General features: G+C 32.7%; 1 protein-coding gene across 1 annotated transcript in view; it reads right to left on the bottom strand.

The window, feature by feature from the left end:
• plxna3 (plexin A3) overlaps positions 1–24,434 on the bottom strand; it is a 354,762-nt gene that overhangs the window by 5,528 nt on the left and 324,800 nt on the right. Inside the window, exons 25-31 of the mRNA XM_056464035.1 lie at positions 11,951–12,110; positions 10,202–10,305; positions 9,986–10,082; positions 8,182–8,372; positions 5,367–5,536; positions 2,404–2,616; positions 647–797 (exon numbers count right to left, since the gene is read on the bottom strand). Of these exons, the coding sequence (XP_056320010.1) occupies positions 647–797; positions 2,404–2,616; positions 5,367–5,536; positions 8,182–8,372; positions 9,986–10,082; positions 10,202–10,305; positions 11,951–12,110 (1,086 nt within the window). The remainder of the gene's footprint in view (positions 1–646; positions 798–2,403; positions 2,617–5,366; positions 5,537–8,181; positions 8,373–9,985; positions 10,083–10,201; positions 10,306–11,950; positions 12,111–24,434) is intronic.

Below are 24,434 nucleotides of genomic sequence, written 5' to 3'. Positions count from 1 at the left end.
AGAAATTATTTGTAACTTTAATAAAGATTAAATAATATACAATGAAGACTATGCAGTGTCCATTATTCAATAAACCTGTTAAATCATGTAGTAAAATTGTATTCACATCACACTATATATAACAGAAATACAAAAGACTTTTTCCAATATCGTGCAGCCCTAATTCAAGTATACAGATATTTGTTAAACTAATTTCCATGACTTTTCCAGGTTTTCCATGACCGTATGAACCCTGTATAAATGTCTGATAACATATCCTCCAAAAAGAAAATGCATTTTTTGCATTTTTTGCATTATTTAAGCAGAAAATGCTTACAATAATACATTTATTTTACATTATTGAATGAGTTATTCCACCCCAATATTGGTCGCTTAATGCTGATAAAACACAAATACTCTATATATATATATACACACACACACACACAGTCACACGTATATCAGTCTATATTACCATATTGTATTATTTTGGGTGTTGTTGCTTTGATCCGACTGAATGTTTAGTGTAGCAGAGGCTTGATTCACATACAGAAAAAGCCACATCACCCACTTTAAGCCAACCAAGCTACTTGACCCCTGAATGCTAGTACTCAGTGTAAAAGTGTAGTGTTCAGGATGGGATGTGAAACGCAGCCGCAGGTCTCACCTCTTCTTTGTACTTGTTGATGTAGAAATACAGTTCACTGAGCGCGCTCAGCGTGTTGAACTCGTTGCCATGGAGACGAGACTGCTCGACCAGATAGGCATCCATATCCTGATCACTGATACTTGGCATCTTGCTGATATCACGGTAATATCTTGAAAAACACACACACACACACACACACACACACACACACACACACACACACACACACACACACACACACACACACACACAAGTAAATAACCCCGGTTAAAACAAATCATGTACTCTGAATTAAGCAGGAGAAAATGGAAACCAGATTGATTCATTTCATTTCAGGATGCCTGGAACTGTAAATGACTAATTAGTGGCGCCTGCTAAGGCAAACAGTCTATTATTATTGCTTACAGGAATTAAAGAAATGCACTTTGTAAATTGGCATAAATCAGAAGTTGTGTTATCAGACTAAAATGGTTAAGAATGTCGGCGCCAGTGGTGTAGTGGTTAGTGCGTCGACACATGCACTCCGGTGCTCACGGCGACCCGAGTTCAATTCCCGCCTCGCGATCCTATGCCGATCATTCCCCTCTCTCTGCTCCCCACACTTTTCTGTCAATACTCTCTTCTGTCCTATACAATAAAGGTGAAACCCCCAAAAAATAATTATAAAAAAATGGTTAAGAATAAACTTTAGGAATTAAAAGGATGGTTGCATACCTGTTAACCCTCCCGTTTTTCCTGGTGTGTGAATAATTTCTTTATTTAATACATAGAGACTCAGAAGACAATTCTGACACACAATGAACACGTGGTGGCGTTTGTAGGCATGAGACGCGGAGCACAGATGCTCTTGACTATTCTGGAGGTCATTAATAACATAATAACACAAATACTGAAATGGAACAACCAAAACAACATTTCAGATGTTCTACAGTGTGCTCAGCCTGCTGGTTTGTCCATTCACACACATTTTATCATCACATGATCTCTTATAACCGAAATCCCATGACTTTTTTAATGCGCATACTGGATTTTGTTCAATAAAAGTGTTTCCATTGTAGTTTATGCGCATCTTCTCTTATCAAATATAAAGTTTATCCTACTCTGTTACGCGCATAAGTTTTTTGTTTATAAAAAGAGGTGGATGGAATCATAGCTATTGATTCAGTGATCAATCTGTGATAAAACTTGCTTAATGACTCTTAATGAATCAGTCATTTAGAATGAATCATTTGAGTCAAGGAAACAAATGAAAATTTCTAATAAATTGCATTTATTTGTAAATTGTCAATTTTTTATAGCAGAAATGCTTCGAGTAATAAATTAAAGTTAATTTAATAAATTAAATAAAAAATTGAGTTACTCCACCCAACTGAATGCTTAGTTTAGCAGAGGCTTGATTCACTCACATAGAGAAAAAGCTGTAAAGATTTAAAGTATAAAAGATTTCAAGTCTTACTTTAAACCTGATTATTCCATTTGTTCACCTAAATACAGTTGAACTCCCCAAAAAACCAGAGCACTGTTGATTTCCTTTTTATCTTTGCTTTATTTTATTTATGTATATATGCTTTAATTTCTTTATTATTTTTTATGCATGATTCACTCCTTATAAAATCATCTCAATCTAAATGAATTAATTATTTCCAAATAGATCTGTTAGTCATATTGTGAAATTGCATTCATATCGCAATATATATAATATAATATTGCAATTATTGTCTGATTTTTCCAATATCATAGACACACCCCTAGTATATGTAGATGTATGATCGTACCTCTCCACCCAGCTCTTGTAGTTGGGGATGTCTTTAGCATAGAGCAGTTTGTTTGACGGAGAGTCTTTTCCCAGACGATGCTCAGACGTGGAGCACGAGTCCATAAATGTCTGAGCCACCACCGACAGACAGGCATCTGTAATACTGTTCTTGTGGATGTCAAACACAAACTGAGGGTTTTTGATCACGTTGACCCAAAACCGCAGAGGAAGGCTGGGAGAGAGAGAGAGAGAGAGAAAGGGAAAGAGATCAAAATCTGATTATGTCCAAAAAGAGATGGACTATTTTTTAGTGATGCACCCTTTCCATTCATAAAGCTGTACTTTGTATTATTTCATCTTTGCATCAAATTACAAAAATAAATAAATAAATGCCACTTACAGGGTATCTGCAGGTTTCTAAGAGTTATATTTACGACTTAAAACCTTTTAAAATCAAACCGAATGAAATTGAAGACCAGTTGTATAGCATAGCTTTATAGTACTGAATTTGCACACAACTAATCAATTACTAGGCCCACACGGAATCTGCGTGCGCAGAAATCCACAGATTTTTAGCCCATCATTGAGTCTATTTATTTACTTGTGTTAATTTACATTTTTTTTTTTATTAATTTCTGTATTATTATTGACAAATATGAAAATGTTCTCTGACAGACTGGTCATTTTTGGGCTAAAACTGTTGGTTCCCCTACAGTTTTGGTGGAGGCTGCATGGCACTTGTTTATTGGTGAAACCTTTGATCAATCTGCAAAATGTAGGAAGATTTAATATATTGTAGAATAGGGATTATCTGTAAAGTAGTGGTTAGTATTGGAACGTGTTGGGGTTCTTTTTCAGATGGGGAATGAAAGACACCAGTGAATTCACCAAATTTGTGGTACATATGTCTGGAAAAGCGTAGAATAGCTGATGTGTTTTTACAGTACACCAATAACGATATTGATATGGGTAACAGTAATTGAAAGGTGTACCTGCTCCACCCAGAGTTAAGTTACTTAGTTGATGAGTGTGTAAGAAGCTGTAACATTTCTCAGAGATAAAACTTGAACTGGTTTTTGTATTTAGTAGAGACTTAATAAACTCTAAGTGTGAAATTGTTCCACCACTGCTATCTTATTGCTTCACCAGACAAGGGCATGTCCTCCTTATAGTAGTTCAGTTTATCAGGGAAATAAATAATTGAATAAAACTAACATTATAACTGGTATCCATTAGACAGTAGTGGCCACAAAAGTCAGATTAAATACCTAGAAATATCAGAGCGAGGTTGATTGATCAATGATGCACCAGGAACAATCCTGAGAAAAATATGACCCTAACTGGATTGGACTGATTGAAATAGCACATCTTGGGAATGGTTTGCGGATTAATCAAGCAGAAGTGCTGTTGGTAAGATTCTTCTTCATCTGACAGACTGGTCATTTTTAGGTTAAAATTGTTGGTCCCCAAAAAAATATTTTCTGTCTTTTAGTAGATATATTATAGAAGAGAATTGCTTTGTTTACTAATTAAGTGGATCTAATTGGACTTGCATTGTAAACATTAAATACAATTTTAAAAGGTATTTTTTTATTTCACATTTTTCGTTTTTAGTTAGGACACTCTCAAAATCATTCTACATAAATCTGCAGAGTTTTATTTTATTTTTTACAAAATTCTGCAAAGAAATATCAAAAAATGTCAGCAGATTTTGTCTGGTCCTATTAATTACCATCATTAAGACTCTTTATTATATATAGAAAGAGTAAATAAAAAACAAAGACAGTCTTTACACTGACTAATAATAAGAATTAGAATGTAGCAGAATCAACAGTCACCAGTCAGCCCGGCCATGCGAAAACAATTGTCCGATTCTGTTGTGTTGATTGGTGCATCTCTCGGTGCATAAACAACGAAATCCCAGTGAAATCTGCTTGCGTAAGCAAAATTCCCGTGAGCATGTATCTTATCAGGTTCCATCTATTTCATTAAGGGTGACAAATAAAGAGAGATTTTAGGTAGATTTCAAAACGAAAACAAAATCTTCTTTACGAGGTCGGTTCGATTTCATTTTTAAGACATTTGAAACACAGATTTAAGACATTTTAAGACTATTTAATGCCTTATTATTATACTGTAAAAATTTAAGACTTTAAGACGTTTTAAGGATCCGCAGACACCCTGACTTACGCAGGATGTTTTCATTCATTCATTCATTTGAATCGTTCATTCATTTATTTAAGTTCATCTGTAAAGCGCTTTTTACAATAATTATTGTTTCAAAGCAGCTTTACAAAAGATGCAAATTATTAAAATTCAAGTTATAATCAGATATAAGTTATTTCATATAAACATGCAATATTATTATATAAAACCTGCAGTTTTTTATCCTATAGGTCAGTGTTTCTCAACCACGTTCCTGGGGGAACGCCAGAACTGCATGTTTTGGATGCCTCCTTTGTCCGTCACCCCCATTACAGGTCTTTCAGTCTCTGCTAATGAGCTGATGACCTGAATCAAGTGTGTTTGGTTAAGGAGACTTGGAAAATGTGCAGACCTGGTGGTCCTTCAGGAACATGGTTGAGCAACACTGATATAGGTGATGTCCATGTGTACATGTTTAATGTAGAGCATTTGTGTATTAAGTGACGTTGAAGTTGTTCTCTTTTTGCTGTCGTTATCAATTTTACATTATCGTGGAGTTTTTCTTTTATTATTTGCGCAAGTAGTAATACAAACAATGTATTTATGGTTCTCTCGCATTCACTGCACTCCTAACTATGACGGCTTTCATTGCTGAGATATCTGGAAATGTGAAAAGGGTCTATTGTGGGCTGTCAGTAAAATGCATTATTTTGGGGCTGCTCCGGGAACTTGCTGCATTCCCAAAACAAAAGGAACTGAACTGGCAACCCAGAATGGCTTCAAAACAAGCGAAACAGCAGAAAAGGAGGTCAAAGCCAGGAAGACTTGCTGTCTCACCAGTTGCTCTTCCAGGTGTGCCGTACGTCCGGGTCGGTGATCTGCCTCTTGTCCGCCTGCTCATCCAGAAAATCAAACATGTATTTGATGGCCAGTGGGAGAGCGCTGCCACGGTGAGCCGTACTGAAGACAGTCTCAAACAGATCGTCCACAAACTTCTGCAGCGTGCCCTAAAATCATGATTCAGTACAATGTCAACACTGTAAAAACTTGAATACTTTGTTTTTGTTTTGTTTCTAGTCTAAATATCTAAAAATTCTGAAATTAGGAAGCATTTTTTAGACAAGTGAAAAATATTGTTTTATTCTCAAAAATAATGAGTCGAAATAAAGTGAGTTTTTTAATATATCTGCCAGTGGGATACGTAGTGTAAAACAATCTTGTTTTTCAGATTATTTAGCTTGTTTTATTAAAAAACTCCCTTAATTTTGACTTATTATTCCTGAAATCAAACCAATATTTTTAACTTGTCTAGAAAATCCCTTTTAATTTAAGATTTCTTTAAAATATTTGGACTAGAAACAAGACATAACATTTTTTTTTGCAGTTTAGAGATATTGTTTACTATAAGGACTTCTCAATGAAACCATTCTCAATACATATTTTCTCCAATTTATCTATGAATCATAATTACTATATTGATAACCATAATGCGTTATGAACTAATTATGTGTGTATCTAACCATTGAAGTGCAACAGACTGCTAAAAAGAACTGAAATTGGGACAGCGGAGGCTTTATATTTCCAAGGAGCAGTTTGTTTTTCATGGCTTATTACAGTGGTAAATTTAACATCAAGCATGTCTCACAATTCATTTTCTTGTTCTCAGTTATTGTTTATTTGAAAAAATAGAGAATTTCCGAGTGGTCTCTTGTTTTTTTTCCCAATGTTGTGCAATAAAATATCCAAAGATCGATCGATCGATCGATCGATCGATCTATCTATCTATCTATCTATCTATCTATCTATCTATCTATCTATCTATCTATCTATCTATCTATCTATCTATCTATCTATCTATCTATCTATCTATCTATCTATCTATCTATCTATCTATCTATCTATCTATCTATCTATCTATCTATCTATCTATCTATCTATCTATCGTTCATTCTACCCATCCATCCATCCATCGTTTATTCTATTCATTCCTTCATCCATCCATGCATCCATCGTATCTGTCTATCTGTCGTTCATTCTATCCATTCATCCATCCATCCTATCATCCATCCATCCATCCATCCATCCATCCATCCATCCATCCATCTATCGTTCATTCCATCTATCTATCCATCTATCTATCTATCTATCTATCTATCTATCTATCTATCTATCTATCTATCTATCTATCTATCGTTCATTCTACCCATCCATCCATCAATCGTTTATTCTATTCATTCCTTCATCCATCCATGCATCCATCGTATCTGTCTATCTGTCGTTCATTCTATCCATTCATCCATCCATCCTATCATCCATCCATCCATCCATCCATCCATCCATCCATCCATCCATCCATCCATCCATCCATCCATCTATCGTTCATTCCATCTATCTATCTATCTATCTATCTATCTATCTATCTATCTATCTATCTATCTATCTATCTATCTATCTATCTATCTATCTATCTATCTATCATTCTACCCATCCATCCATCCATCGTTTATTCTATTCATTCCTTCATCCATCCATGCATCCATCGTATCTGTCTATCTGTCGTTCATTCTATCCATTCATCCATCCATCCTATCATCCATCCATCCATCCATCCATCCATCCATCCATCCATCCATCCATCCATCCATCCATCCATCCATCCATCTATCGTTCATTCCATCTATCTATCTATCTATCTATCTATCTATCTATCTATCTATCTATCTATCTATCTATCTATCTATCTATCTATCTATCTATCTATCTATCTATCTATCATTCTACCCATCCATCCATCCATCGTTTATTCTATTCATTCCTTCATCCATCCATGCATCCATCGTATCTGTCTATCTGTCGTTCATTCTATCCATTCATCCATCCATCCTATCATCCATCCATCCATCTATTGTTCATTCCATCTATCTATCTATCTATCTATCTATCTATCTATCCATTCATCCATCCATCCTATCATCCATCCATGTCATTCATTCTATTCATTCATCCATCCTATCATCCATCCATCCATCCATCCATCCATCCTATCATCTATCTATCTGTCTATCTATCTATCTATCTATCTATCTATCTATCTATCTATCTATCTATCTATCTATCTATCTATCTATCTATCTATCTATCTATCTATCTATCTATCTATCTATCTATCTATCTATCTATCTATCGTTCATTCTATCCATCCATCCATCCATCCATCCATCCATCATTTGAGCCTTATTTATTTAAAATAGACTTTTAATAACAATGTCATCATTGCCACTTTTGATTAATTAAATGCATCCCTATCCAATCAAAATACAAAAAAGGGTTAGTTCACCCCAAAAATATATATTTTCATTGACTCACCCTTCATTTGTTCAAAATCTATTTGAGTTTGTTTCTTCTGTTGATCACAAAAGAAGATATTCTGAAAAATGCTGGTTGCTGCAACCCATGGACTTCCATAGTAATTTTGCTTTTCCTATATCCAAGTCAATATGTGCCAGCAACCAACATTGGTCAACATTTTTTTTTGTGTTCAACAGTAGAACAAAAACCATAAGGGTTTAAAAGAATAAATGAGGTAATTTTTAATTTTTGGGTGGACTACCCCCCTTTGATTGCAGGCAAAAATAATGTAATAATTGTGTACCTTGGTAGCCAGCAAGCGTGTGAGGTAAATCTCAGACACCATCTTGCTGCCGCGGTCTCCTTCCCGCTGGTCTGCATGCTCGTGGTTCTTCACCAGGTGCCAGAGTTTGGTGCCCGTCTCCTGGTCAGGGGTGATCATGGGAGCCCTGGAGCGCAGGCTGTCTGGACTACTGGACGTCCTCAAGAGGCTCTCTGCATCATTCAAGAAACGTTAGCATACACTATAATCCAGTTCTAAACTATCTATAGCATTTGACCAGTTTTAGAAGAACTCAATAAACATGCTAATTCATGATAACAACATGTTACAACATCTTAGCTTTGCAAAATGTAGCAAAACATTCAAGAAACATGCGAATTCTTGATAACACCGGTTACAAAATGAACACCCGGTTACAAAATATTACCTTGTCACAATGTAGCAAATCCATTCAAGAAACATGCTAGTTCTTGGTAACACCCAGTTACAACATCTTAGCTTGTTAAAATGTAGCAAAACATTCTAGGATCATGCTAATTCATGATAACAACATGCTAAACACCTTAGCTTGTTAAAATGTAGTAAAACATTCTAGGATCATGCTAGTTCATGATAACAACATGCTAAACATCTCAGCTTGTTAAAATGTAGTAAAACATTCTAGGATCATGCTAATTCATGACAACAACATGCTAACATCATGCTAGCCATGTAATATATTAAAAATGATACAAACAACATATGAATTCATGCTAACAGTATTCTAACTAATCTCAGAAACAAAATGTCAAGTTATGCTAGTAAAATATTAACATGCTAATTCTTGCCAACAATGTTAACTACGCTAGAAACATGCTAATAACAAATAGGGCACATATTCAAAAACCACGGTATAAAACAGTAGCGACAGGCTAGGAAACTGCCAGTTTTGCTAGTAAAATGTAAACAAGCTTGAAGGAATGAAAGAGACCTCCTATCAATGTTGCAATACGCTAGCATTGTAAAACGTAGCAACAAATTTCAAAAAGCATGCTAATTCATGACAACAATATGTTAACATCATGTTAGCCATGTAATAAAACATGTTAAAATAATACAAACAACATATGAATTCACGCTAACAGCATTCAAACCAATCCCAGAAACATGCAAACAAAATGTCAAGTTATGCTAGTAAAATGTTAAAATGCTAAAAAATGCTATATTAACAAGACTAGAAACATGCTAGCAACAAATAGTGTGAAACATGCTAAAACCATGGAATAAAACAGTAGCAATATGCTAGGAAAACCCCAGTTCATGCTAATAAAATGTAAACAAGCATGAAGGAATGAAAGAGACATGCCATCAATGTTACAATTAGTGCTAACAATGCTAGCAACACAGTAAGCAGCGTGGACATGTTGGTAACATCTTATTTACTTTCCCTTTTAGTTATTTTAAACTTCCAGACCAGTTTAGGCTAACACAACAAGCTTGTCATCAATCTTTACTACTTCTATATCTACTTCTAACTGAAAAAGATCCTTTTATAGCACAGTAAGTGATTAATTTTAGTCTGAATGTTGCCTACGGTCTTCAAAAATGCTGTTTAGCTAGGCAGGGCACTAGGTTTTGAAACACAGCCTATGTGTTTTACAGAAAAGCTTCGATAAATTGACTCCAGCCCAGAACGGCTGGTGAAAAGATCTTAAATTCCCATTTGATTCAGACATGCTGCACGAGGCACAACACAAAACGCTGCAGGAATCCATGATATATTAAACAAACATGGCTAAAGCCGAGGATTGTGTGGCATAAAGCGATCCGAGAGACTGCGGCTTACCATATCGACTGAGAGAGCGAGTGAACGTGAAAGAGTTGGCGATGTTGTAAGCAGATACTTGCTTCTGAACCAAAGCCACCAAAGATCCATCTGTCACCTGAGATGGAAAAGAGAGGAGAACTATAAAAAAAGCATCTCAATTTTTGCGCAGCACATGACCAGTGCTTGTAAATTTGCATATCGTAATGGAGCAGCTGCCAGGAAATGCTGTCAAACCTGGTAATGCGCCAGTGTGTTCAGTCTCTTCCAGTCGCTCTCGATCTTTGTGGTGACGTCTTCATCTTGGAGGATGATTCTGGTCAGTCGACCCTGCCGCCATTCTGTTGGAGGACAATCAATGGATCAGTCTGGGATTATAATGAGGAGTAGGAGGAGGTTTCAACATGTCTAAAATAAAACGTTTGCCAATAGCTTCTTTATGATAGTCAAGAGACTGTCCATATTTAAAAAATATGAACGAAAAAGGAAAGACGGACAGAATAAAACTACAGAACGAAAGACAGAACAATATAGGTAGACAGATATATAGACAAAGCAGATAGAATTACAGACAGAATAAACAAACTAAAGACAGACAGAATGATAGATAGGATGAACACACAAATGATATGTGTAAATAGATATGAAGACAAAATGATAATGTTAAATAGATATGAGGACAAACAGAAACAAACATATGACAGATAAAGAAAGTTAGAGCAAATGACAGGAAAGAAAATCCCATGTTCAAAATAATCTGCCCTAAATGTTGTTGATGCAAACATGTTTAATTTCACTGTTTGATTCAGAGAGGAAGAAAATGTGAACTAATTTAGTTTTCTGCTAATAGATTGGAGCAATTGAGGTCTTACTGATTCTTTATATTTGATCACCATAACTCTCTGACTAATATGCTTCAATATTTCAGCCTGCCTGTCAGACATTTCACACTGGATGAAAGATCATCATCTCCAGCTTAACCTCACGAAAACGGAAATGCTTGAAGTTTCTGCCAACCCGACTCTTCACCATAACTTCTCAATCCAGATGGATGGAGCAACCATTACTGCATCCAAAATGGTAAAAAGCCTTGGAGTAACGATTGATAACTGAACTTCTCTGAGCACATTTCTAGAACTGCTCGATCTTGCAGATTCGCACTCTACAACATCAGAAAGGTCCGACCCTTCCTATCTGAACATACAGCTCAACTCATTGTTCAAGCTCTTGTTCTCTCCAAACTGGACTATTGCAACTCTCTACTAGCCGGGCTACCAGCTAGTTCTATCAAACCTCTTCAGCTGCTTCAGAACGCAGCAGCACGAGTGGTCTTTGATGAACCCAAAAGAGCACATGTCACTCCGCTACTCACCCGTTTGCACTGGCTGCCAGTTGCTGCTCGGATCAAATTCAAAGCTCTGATGTTTGCTTACAAAGCGACCTCTGGCTTTGCTCCTTCGTATCTGCTCTCACTTCTGCAGATATATGTGCCCTCCAGAAACTTGCGTTCTGTGAATGAACGTCGCCTCGTTGTTCCATCCCGAAGAAGGAAGAAATCAGTTTCCCGAACTCTCGCATTCAATCTGCCCAGTTGGTGGAATGAACTCCCTAACTACATCAGAACAGCAGAGTCACTTGCTGTCTTCAAGAAACGACTAAAAACGCAACTGTTTAGTCTCCACTTTCCTTCCTAATCTGCAATTGCCTCTCTGGCTATACCACTAACTGTGCCCTCTCTCTCTCTCTCTCTCTCTCTCTCTCTCAAAAAAAAAAAAGTACTAATGCTTAGCTTCTTAGACTTTCCACACCTGATACTTGTCTATAGCACTTGTTCACTGCTGGTCTTATAGTTGTGTAAATTGCTTCCTTGTCCTCATTTGTAGGTCGCTTTGGATAAAAGCGTCTGCTAAATGACTAAATGTAAATGTAAATGTAAATAAAACCAAAATGACAGCAGTACTGGTGTATATTGAGTGAGTTGTTTACCCAGGTCCATGTCGTCTGCCTGTGGTCTCTGTGAGTACGGGATGCCTTTATAAACAGCGTCCAGCAGCTTGTCCTTCACCTGAGTGATTGTGTCACAGTTTAGCACCTTAACAGGAATTTCTGTCCCGGCTTCTCCTTCAGGAGGAATACACATCAGCGTCTAAAACACATACACACACAGACAAATGCTTCAGAGAACAACACAAAGCACAAGCATATTGACTGAAAAGACAGTTTCAGCACTCCTGGTTATTGTTTTGATGGTGGGTGAAGTTAGTCACGCTGCAGGACAGAGACTCAAACCTTCTGACACAATTTGAGGAACAATTTGAACACAGCTCATGACTGAAAGCGCACTGACTGAAGCGCACAGTGTGTGTCTGCCTTTAGTTTCAGTTTTTACATACGAACGTTCTTTAATCCACAAATATGCACATACACACACACACACACACACACACACACACACACACACATATGTACACCCACACAAGCGCAGGCATACTCACAAAAGCACACACAAATGCACAAACACACGCCGTGCACACACAAGCACTGGCACACAAACATTCGCGCACAAAAAAACACACACACACAAACCAACAAAGCACAGACACACACATACACGCAAACACACCGACATACACAGGCACAAACAAACGCATGGAAAAACAACTGCATGCGCACACACAAATACAAGCACAAACATGAACATGTGCACGCACAAACTCAAACACACACACAAACACATACACAAATGCACACACAAACACACCAACACATGCACACACACATACACCCACACACACAACTGCATGCACACAAACAAACACATACATGCACAAACACAGACACACACGCACACACATACTGTACACAAGCATGGAGATGTGTGCACACAAACTCAAACTCACACACAAACACATACATAAGTGCACACACAAACACAGAGGTGCATGCACAAACATGAACATGCGCGCACACAAACTCACACACACACAAACACATACACTTAAACAAATGCACACACACAAACACGCGAACACACAAAAATGCGCGCACACACACACGCATATACCCAGTCACACATTCACAAATACATTCACACACACACATACACACACACACACGATGTGCACACAAACTCAAACACACAAACACATACATAAGTGCACACATACAAACACACAGGTGCACACACAAATACAAGCACACACATGAACATGCGCGCACACAAACTCAAACACACACACAAACACATACACTTACACAAATGCACACAAACACGCGAACACACAAACACAAGTGCACGCACACATGCATATACCCACACACACATTCACAAATAAATCCACACACACACACAAATGTGCACACAAACTCAAACACACACACACAAACAAACAAACAAACAAACAAAACACACAAACACATACATAAGTGCACACACACACACACACACCCACACACACACACACAAACATACACACAAACACACAGGTGCACACACAAATACAAGCACAGACATGAACATGTGCGCACACAAACTCAAACACACACAAACACATGCACACACAAATGCACGCGCACACACACATACACCCACACACAATTGCATGCACACAAACAAACACATATATGCACAAACACACACACACATAGACAAATGCACACACACAAACACGCGAACACACAAACACATGCACACACAAATGCATATACCCACACACACTTTCACTAATACACACACACACACACACACACACACACACACACACACACACACACACACACACACACACACACACACACACACAATGTGCACACAAACTCAAACACACACAAACAAACAAATAAAACACACATACATAAGAGCACACACACACACAGAGACACACACACAAATACAGACAAACACACAAACATACACAAGGACACAAATACATAGAAACACACAGGTACACACAAACACACACATCCACATACACAAACAAACACACATGCACAGACATACACTCACAAACATGCGGACACTCAAATGCACGCACAAGCACAAACATAAACATGCACACACTCAAACACACACAAACAAACAAACACAACACACAAACAAGCAAAACAGAAACAGATACACAAGTGCAGACATACAAACACCTACACAAAAACAAACACACACAGACAGCGTTCTGAGCATGGCGAAAGGTCAAGGCGCATTTGATTCCAGACAGTGTGCGACTGGAGCTCGGTTTGCCCCTGCTCTGCCTGTGTATCAAAGATTGATCGGGATCCTGTTTCAGGCTCGGGCTTGATTTATCATAATAGCCATCCCAACTTTAACTGTTATGTCAATGCTGAAATATTTATCCGCCAGCGAAGCAGCATTCGGAATATGTGAAACGTGCAGGTTTTGATAAAACGCTCACAGATCGATGAAAACAAACGGCAAGAGGCGATTGATCCGGCCACAAACAGGGACTCATATGGCACTTCTGAAGGGAAAAGATACTTCAGGCTGGAGTGTGCAATCTTGCGCATGTTTCAATACTCCCTCATATCGCTCTTTAATATGCAGAGACAAGTATGAGAACGATATTTATAGGGCCATTTCTCTGAAAAGTGTAAACAGAGGCTCGCTTGTGCTCACGAAATATCGATCTGTTTGTTTTCAGGAGCCTGAAGAGAACAGCTACACTGACTTCACCAATGGTAAGACTTTGGAGGTGGGACTTTTGATTGATTGACCAATGAGAGATGATGAAGTGTTCAGAATAAAGTTACAGGATAGGAAAATCTCACTCACTCTCTCACACTCACACACACTGAATTTGGAGGCGGGAATTTTGTATGACTGACTAAGGATGAAGTCTTTAGCATAAAGGTTCAAAATAAAATGAAATTAAATAATTAAACAATAAAAGAAAAAGAAAGAAACAAGAAAAAGCCATATTCATTTCAATTAAATAAAAATAAAGATCAATTCAAACTGTAGAATTAAATAAAATTAATTTAAAAAAAATCAATAAAAGAATTCAAGTAAAAATGTAAGAATACTTTAAAAAAATACTTAAATGAAAATGTAAAAACTCAAATACTTAAATAATAAAATGAAAAAAAAAAAAAAAAATATATATATATATATATATAAAATAAATAATAATCAAACAATTAAATAAAAATAGCGATGTAATGAAAATCAAATTAAACAGTAGAAAAATATTTTAAATAAATAATAAAAAATAAATTAAATATAAAATTCAAGTAAAATGCGTTGAAAAAATTTAATAAATGTAATAATTAAACAATAAAATGAATGAAAATAATTAAATAAAGTAATGAAAATCAAATCAAACATTAGAATAGAATAAAAAAATAAAAATAAAAATACAATAAATTTAAATAAAAAATTATACACAAAAGTAATAAAATAAAACTTCATAATAAAATTAAATTAAGTAATTAAACAATAAAATGAAATAAAATAAAATATAAATAAATAAATAAATAAAAAATTTATAAAATAAAATAAAGAAGTAATGAAAATCAAATCAAACAGTAGAATACAATTAAACATAAATAATAAAAAAGGTAAATATAAATAAGTTAAATTGCACAGAAAATACTAATAAAAATAGGTTTGTAATAAACTTAAAATTAAATTAAATAAACAATAATATGAAAGAAAATAAAAACATAAATAAAACAAATAATATACAAATCAATTAAATAAAATAGAGATGAAGATAATCTGATCAAACAGTAGAATAAAATAAAAAATAAATGTAAATAAATTAAATTAAAATAAAAAAATACACAAAAATGTAATAAAAAAACTTTTATTAGAAAATGGAATTAAGAAATTAAACAATAAAATGAAAGAAATCAAATCAAACAGTAGAATAAAATAAAAAGAAATTAAATATAAAATTCAAGTAAAGAAATACACCAAAAAAGACAAATAAAAATAAAGTTTCATAATAGAATGAAAGTACATTAATTTCAATAAAAAACAATAAAATTAAAGAAAATAAAAAAATTAAATAAAACAAAAAAACAGAGATGTAATGAAAATCAAATCAAACTGTAGAATTAAATAAAAAATGAAAATTAAAATAAAATTTGAATAAATTATTACACACAAAAAGTCATAAAAATAAATGTTCATAATAAAATAGGAATAAATAATTAAACAATAAATTGAAAGAAAATAAAAATATGAATAAATAAATAATATTCAAATCCATTTTATTATGAAAATTTACGTTTATTACATTTAGTGTGTCATTTATTTAAATTCAATTAAACATTAAATTACTAGACAAAAATTAAATAAATGAAAAAAATTCAATAACTTTAATAAAAAAATTACACACAAAAATTAATAAAAATATATTTTCATAACAAAATGGATTTGAATATTTAAACAATAAAATGAAAGAAAATGAAAAAAGGAAATAATATTCAAACAATTAATTAAAAATACAGGTGTAATGAAAATCAAATCAAACAGTAGAATAAAATAAAAAAATAAATAATTAAAAATAAATAAATATAAAATTGGATAAAAAAATACACAGAAAAAAAACAAATACAAAAAATAAATTTTCATAATAAAATAAAATTAAATAAACACTAAAATAAAAGAAAATGAAAAAAGAAAGAGGAAATAATATTCAAATCAATTAAATAAAAATAATTATGCAAAAAAACTAATCAAGAATAAAAATAGTAGAATAAAATAAAAATAAATCAAGTATAAAATGTAATAAACAACAATAAAAATAAACAAATAAATAAATAGAACACAAAAAATAAAACTGCAATTAAAAAAATGGCATTGTGTCCAAAATAAACTGACGGTACATTCATGTACAAACAAATCCTTAAGTGTATGAACCCACTTAATTGTTTTGCCATTTACTATGATAAAGGCGTATTATTATACTGCATTAATAGAAATGAATAAATAAGCTGTAGAATGCGCTCTCAGCATTTACCAGGCGAGTACTGTAACACGCAACTAAGAGCTTGGTAAACAGGCAGCGGAGTTGCATTAAATAGCCGAGCGTTTCTTACGAGGCCGTGTTTTGATATATCTCCATTCACCCCGTGACAACAGTCCATATAAATTCATGAGAGGAGCTTTTGTGCACGCTAATCGTGTGATTAAAACAATGCATCTGGCAGCGGTGCGCGACTCTGCATCTGTAATCGTGACCACTCGCTGATCATTAGCTCATGGCGACTCCAGACGCAGCTCCACACGTGATTTCAACTCAATTACACAGTAAATTATGGAGGTCTCCCGGAGAAAGAGCTATATTTAGGACATCCGGCGCTGGTTTAGGATTGGGATGAAACTTGGAGCTTGGAGAAAATGAGGGTTTTATGAAAGCTTAACAACATGAAGATCAGTCCTTGGCTCCCTCTCTCTCTCTCTCTCTCTGTGTGTGTAAGTGAGTAAAGGTGACTTTAGCGTCCTTCGGCACGTGTTCACACTCCCACAGCCAGATTTTCTGCTCAACTGAACTGCTTCACAGCTAAAAGATGTTCTTTTCCCACATTTTTCTTATTTAAATATTGAAATATCAGCTATTAATGTCATTTAAATTAACATTATTGACTGAAATATTTGATTGACGCTTTAATTTGCCATAAATAATACAATACATTGAAGGCAATTTATGAAATCATCTAGCATTACTGGTGGTACACATATTAAACTTGTGTAGCTACTAGTTATGTACTGAAATTAAATATAATACAATTTAATGTAATTATGAAATATTCATTATAATGGTTAATAAAAAAATAGTTAGTTATATAGATGTATATTTGATTATATTAAACTATTTATAATACACACAATGTATGATTTTTGTAATGTAAAAATATTATTAATAATTCTATTATACAATATAAATATATAGCAGTTAGATAATAATAATAATAATAATAATAATAATAATAATAATAATAATAATAATAATAATAATAATAATAATAATAATAATAATAATAATAATAATAATAATAATAATAATAATAATAATAATAATAATAGCCAGAGCTATGCTAGGCTTTGAATAACAAAATATTCATAAATATGTTGGATAAAATAATACACACTGTATAGATACTAGCCTAGAACTGTGTTAAGCTGCTTTGACACAATCTACATTGTGAAAAGCGCTATATAAATTAACATGAATAATAGTAATAATAAAAAAAAAAATAAAAAAAAAAATAATAATAATAATAATAATAATAATAATAATAATAATAAGAAGAAGAAGAAGAAGAAGAAGAAGAAGAAGAAGAAGAAGTTATTAGAAAAATGTTTATTAATCTGATTATTTGGCTACATTTTTGCTAGAAATGGAAAATATTAAACAAAAATTAAGTTGGAAAAAGCATAAAATCATACAATTTAGTTTATTAAATTATTCATCCCAATTATGGTGAATATTATGTGTAGTTAGTTGTATATTTAATAATATTAACAATATATCATACACACAATGTATAAATGATTTGTAATAGAATAATAACAGTAATTGCTATTATATAAATTTTTTTTGCAAATATAATTAAACAAATAAGTAAAATCATTATTATTACCATGGCTGTTATTGTTTATATATAAATATCTTTATCATGATGTGATTTAAGTATATATACAGTGTGCATTATTTTATCCAGCATGTTTATGAATCATGAACTGTTTTACTGACTCTAACATAAAAATGTGTATGTGTAATAAAAGACAACAAAAAGAATATATTTACAGTTGAAGTCAGACTTACTAGCCCCCCTGAATTACCTTAGCCCTCCTGTTTATTTTTGCCCCCAATTTCTGTTTAACAGAGAGAAGATTTTTTCAACACATTTCTAAACATAATAGTTTTAATAACCCATTTCTAATAACTGATTTATTTTACAAGACAATTCCAAGCAGCTTAAAGTGACATTTAAAGGCTTAACTAGGGTAATTTAACTAGGCAGGTTAGGGTAATTAGGCAAGTTATTGTATAATGATGGTTTGTTCTGTAGACTATTGAAAAAATATAGCTTAAAGGGGCTAATAATATTGACCTTAAAATGGTTTTAAAAAAAATGAAAAACTGCTTTTATTCTAGCCGAAATAAAACAAATAAGACTTTCTCCAGAAGAAAAAATATTATCATTATTTATTTTTTCATCATCATTATTATTATTATTTTTTTGCTCTGTTAAACATAATTTGGAAAATATTTAATAAAAAGAAAAAAAAATTCAAAGGGGGCCTAATAATTCTACTTCAACTGTATATATATATATATATATATATATATATATATATATATATATATATATATATATATATATATATATATACATTAATAATAAAAATAATAATAATAATAATAATAATATGTACAATTTGTGATTGTACAATGTAATTTGTGTACATAAAAATGGTTAATAACATTCATAATATTAATATACTATATAATAATATATAATAAATTATATTATGCTCCCAAATGTCATTTATCAGACTAAATTGTTGAAAATTTAATAAAATTAAACATTTTGAACAAATCAATTTGGTTTATCGAATTCTTCATCAAAACAAATTGCTAAAGGTAAATGATGGTGTAACTAAAACAAATGGCCAAATAAATATTCAAAAATCAAAACAACTGACCAATTAGCATTCAGAACTGTAACGATTTGATTTAGAATTAATAACGCGCCACATTATTTGGCAAGGAATTAAAACACATGCAAATATTCACAGTCCTAATGAACATCCACATACAGTTGAAGTCTAAATTATTCACCTATGAATTGTTTTTCTTTTTTAAATATTTCCCAAATGATGTTCAACAGAGCTATGAATTTTACACAGTATGTCTGATAATATTTTTTCTTCTGGAGAAAGTATTAAACTATTTTAAGGTCAATATTATTAGTCCCTTTAAGCATTTTTTTGATTGTCTACAGAACAAACTATCCTTTTACAATAATACTAGTATCTTGAAAAATATCTAGTCAAATATTATTTACTGTCATCATGGCAAATATAAAATAAATCAGTTCAGAAATGAGTTATTAAAACTATTATGTTTAGAAATGTACTGAAAAAAATCTCTTCGTTAAACAGAAATTGGGAAAAAATATATGGGGTGGGGGCTAATAATTCAGGAAGGCTAATAATTCTGACCTTAACTGTACATGGAGCGTTACAGGTGAGCCTGATCTTTTTTCTCAGGGCCCCTGAGGGCCTCTCTTTAGGACTGACACTGAAGACAGCTGAATAACTGAGCTACAAATTGAATCCTTTAAGCTGATCTATCCTGAATACTGTGCTATTGATGATCTGTCCTGTAGCTTTAACTACCACTGACGAGCCATAGATTAAAGCTCATTCATTGGTCGACTCTTATTGTTCCATTTAAAATCAATGCGCAGACAGTAAATATGCTCTTTTGTGTAGTCATGTTTGTGTGTGTGTGAGATAGAGAGTATTTTTCAGTCTGTCTAATAGATTAATGAAGAGCTTTGTGTTTGTTCTGCTGTGATAAATGTTCAGATTTGTTTCAGTCATCGGCGACTCTGATGAAAGCCACACACGTTTCACTTCATTCATAGATTTTTTTCTTGATCTTACACAAACACTGCACTCAAAAGTCACTTTATAACCTATTCTGATATGATCTGTCTGAATGAGCTCTGAAGTCACAGGAACACGGTTATTACAGTTCAGGATTTTTGTTTTTCTCAGCAAGACATTTTCAAAGTCTGCTTGAATTGGAAGTTGCTGAGACTTTTATTTCAGTACGTTGATGTAAATGAAACAGAATATCGAGAATACAACTTCCTTACAAATCATTCTATCTCTATAAAAACATTGTGCATTTCTGAGTGTGCCTCACAATGGTGAGTGGGGTTGATAAACCACCTGTAGAAACCCTCTTCTCTCTATATATGCACTGGGAACTTTACCTAAACTCTATCTTAGGGCTGGGCGATTAATCGAAAAAGTAATTGAAATCGACTTTCAGAATCTATAATCCATCTAATTTTTCCAGGTCAATTTCTTCAATTACTTTTCCGAACATGTGTGGAGTCATGTGATCCTGCTGTGTTAAAGCTGAATTATACTTATATTACTATATTATGATTTATACTTATTATTATGATATTATACTTCTGCCAAGGGCATGTGTACAGTCCGGCGCAGCCTTCGCATACCCGCACACCGCTCAAAAAATCTACTGTACTTGTACGACACAACGATGCGTATTGCAAGCTTTGTGATTGGTCGGTTTTGTGGTGGTGATGGCGGTGGGTGGTGCAGAGAGACACGTTTTAAGCAATGTGTTTTAATTTCAGTTGTCCAGCGTTGATGTTCCATAAACAATAATATATAGTGTGTGTTTACTTTATTATTTTAAAATCAGGTAATCCACCCTACATTCTCACTTGTAATATGAGCATATTTTCTGCACAAAACTTGTCAGTGAACTATGAGGGCAAAATTTTTTTATAAATAAATTAATTAATTAATTGTTCATTAACAGTAATCGAGTTTAAATGTTCAATTAATCGAGATTTCGATTTTTCACCAAATCGCCCAGCCGTACTCTTATAAGGACTCGATAAGGAAAAAAAAATGTTTACTTGATGTTTTCTTCAACCTTAAATGCCTCTTTTGCACAATATTTTCTGTTTTATGTAATAGTACTTGTAGAGTCTGTCTTATAGAGTACTATAGAGTCTGCATAGTTAAGTATTTATATCATATGTAAAGTTAGTAGTTAGTATTGTCTTCTCTCATCTCACTTGTAAATAGCTTTAGATAAAAACATCTACCAAATTATATAACGTAGTGCAATGTAATGCCTTACGGAGCTACTGTATGTAGTGATTAGCATATACACTGGACTAACTTTAATAACCTTATAGTGTTCCAAAATGCACAGGCGTAAATCCTGGGGGGTGGGGGGATGTTTAAAGGGTTGTGCCCCCCCCCAAAAAATTATTTAAAATAAATTGTATTCTATATCCTGAAAAATACATGTATGTATACCTGAAACAATTGTGTAAGTTGAAAAACAAACAAATAACCCCTCCTCTTCCTCCCAGTGGTTTGGCAGTTGGGCGCAGGCATTTGAATCTTTTTGGCTTGAGACTTCCGGTCTCATTCACTTCCATTCATTCTTAGAGGTAAAAACAGCTCGTTATGCTGCCTGATGTTACAAACTGATATATTTTTATAATATTATTCTGCTTTGTCTGTATAGTCATGAATACACTTGTTTGCAGAGCAAGTAGTTTTTTTTATTACTTCTAGTCATTTCGACCCAAAGGCAACTGAATCAAAAGTTCTAAAACAACTGCGAAAACAGGCGCACTTCCGCATCGAAGAATAAGGTCAATACACACGAGTCAGGTGTTCTGCGGCTCAATTCATGTTAAACTGCAGTAAGTACAGTATTTTATTCACTTTAAATAAAGTGCTGCTCTTTAATGTAGCCGATGTAGACTCATTCATAAATTAGTTGCGGCAAAAATGCTGATTACCGATGGAATTTTCCATGAATCTATATTAGCGATTTAAATATTACTTATCTAGTTCAGGGGTTCCCAAACTTTTCAGCCCGCGGCCCCAAAATAACAATGCCAGTGATTCGTGAACCACAATATCCTCTGAGGTGGTTACAAATACAGAAACCTCGCATCAGGGTTCATACACGTTTATACTACTAAAATTCCATGACTTTTCCAGGACTTTCAAGTAAATTTTCATGACCTAATCTCTCATGTAATGTCTCTCTCTCACTCTCTCTCTCTCTCTCTCTATATATATATATAAATATATATATATATATATATACCTAAACTCAATATACCTAAATTTAACATACAATAGATATATAAAATAAATTCAAATTAAATAATTTGTTTTGTGTCTTATGATATGCTGTAGTAAATTTGAACGTGCATTGTTTTTCTTATTATTTACGATGTATGTATGTATGTATGTATGTATGTATGTATGTATATATGTGTGTGTATATATATATATATATATATATATATATATATATATCTATATCTATATCTATATCTATATATATATATATATATATATATATATATATATATATATCTATATCTATATATATATATATATATATATATATATATATATATATATATATATATATATATATATATATCTATATCTATATCTATATATATATATATATATATATATATATATATATATATATATATATATATCTATATCTATATCTATATATATATATATATATCTATCTATATATATATATATATATATATATATATATATATATATATCTATATATATATATATATATCTATATATATATATATATCTATATATATATATATATCTATATATATATATATATCTATATATATATATATATCTATATATATATATATATCTATATATATATATATATATATCTATATATATATATATATATATATATATATATATATATATATATATATATATATATATATATATATATATATATCTATATATATATATATATATCTATATATATATATATATATATATATATATATATATATATATATATATATATATATATATATATATCTATCTATATATATATATATATATATATATATAAATATAAATACACACACATATATACATACATACATACATACCTACATCGTAAATAATAAGAAAAACAATGCACGTTCAAATTTACTACAGCATATCATAAGACACAAAACAAATTATTTAATTTGAATTTATTTTATTTATCTATTGTATGTTAAATTTATTTAGATAATGCTTACACATGGCGGTTCATTCCCGCTGTGGCACCTCTGAAATTGAGACTAAGCCAAATAAAAATGAATGAATGAATAAATGAATGAATGAATGAATGCTTACACATCATTCATAATGTGAGACCATATTTTTGGCCAAAGACAGAAAAGAAGACAATTAACCTATATTCAAGTTCACAGATATTTGTTAAACTAATTTCCATGACTTTTCCAAAACTTTGTGAGGCTTTTTAATTTTTCAAAAACTTTTCCTGGCCTGGAAAATGCTATGTCAAAATTCCATGACTTTTCCAGGTTTTCCATGACCGTATGAACCCTGTTGCATGCAACGGCACACATACACTAATAGGCCCAAGTCTATTCTTCATTAAATTTTGTAAATGTATTTGAGTGCTGGAAATGTGCCAGAAACTTAAATCTGGTGCCATAAAATCAATTAGCTGAATCTGACGCTATGGCTGTTTCTGATGTAATCACCCCAGGGGTCGCAATCCAATAGAACTAGAAACTATAAGCTACTCTAGTAACTATACAGTATATAGTAATTATAAACTACTATTTTTATCTTCAGTAGGTTATGGATAAAATATGGTTTAATAAAATTTATTTGATTTTTGGA

This window comes from Danio aesculapii, chromosome 8 (assembly GCF_903798145.1).
Source record: "Danio aesculapii chromosome 8, fDanAes4.1, whole genome shotgun sequence".
NCBI classification, from domain to species: domain Eukaryota; kingdom Metazoa; phylum Chordata; class Actinopteri; order Cypriniformes; family Danionidae; genus Danio; species Danio aesculapii.
Note: the sequence above shows the minus strand (reverse complement) of the source record. Positions and strands in the feature narration are given on the sequence as shown.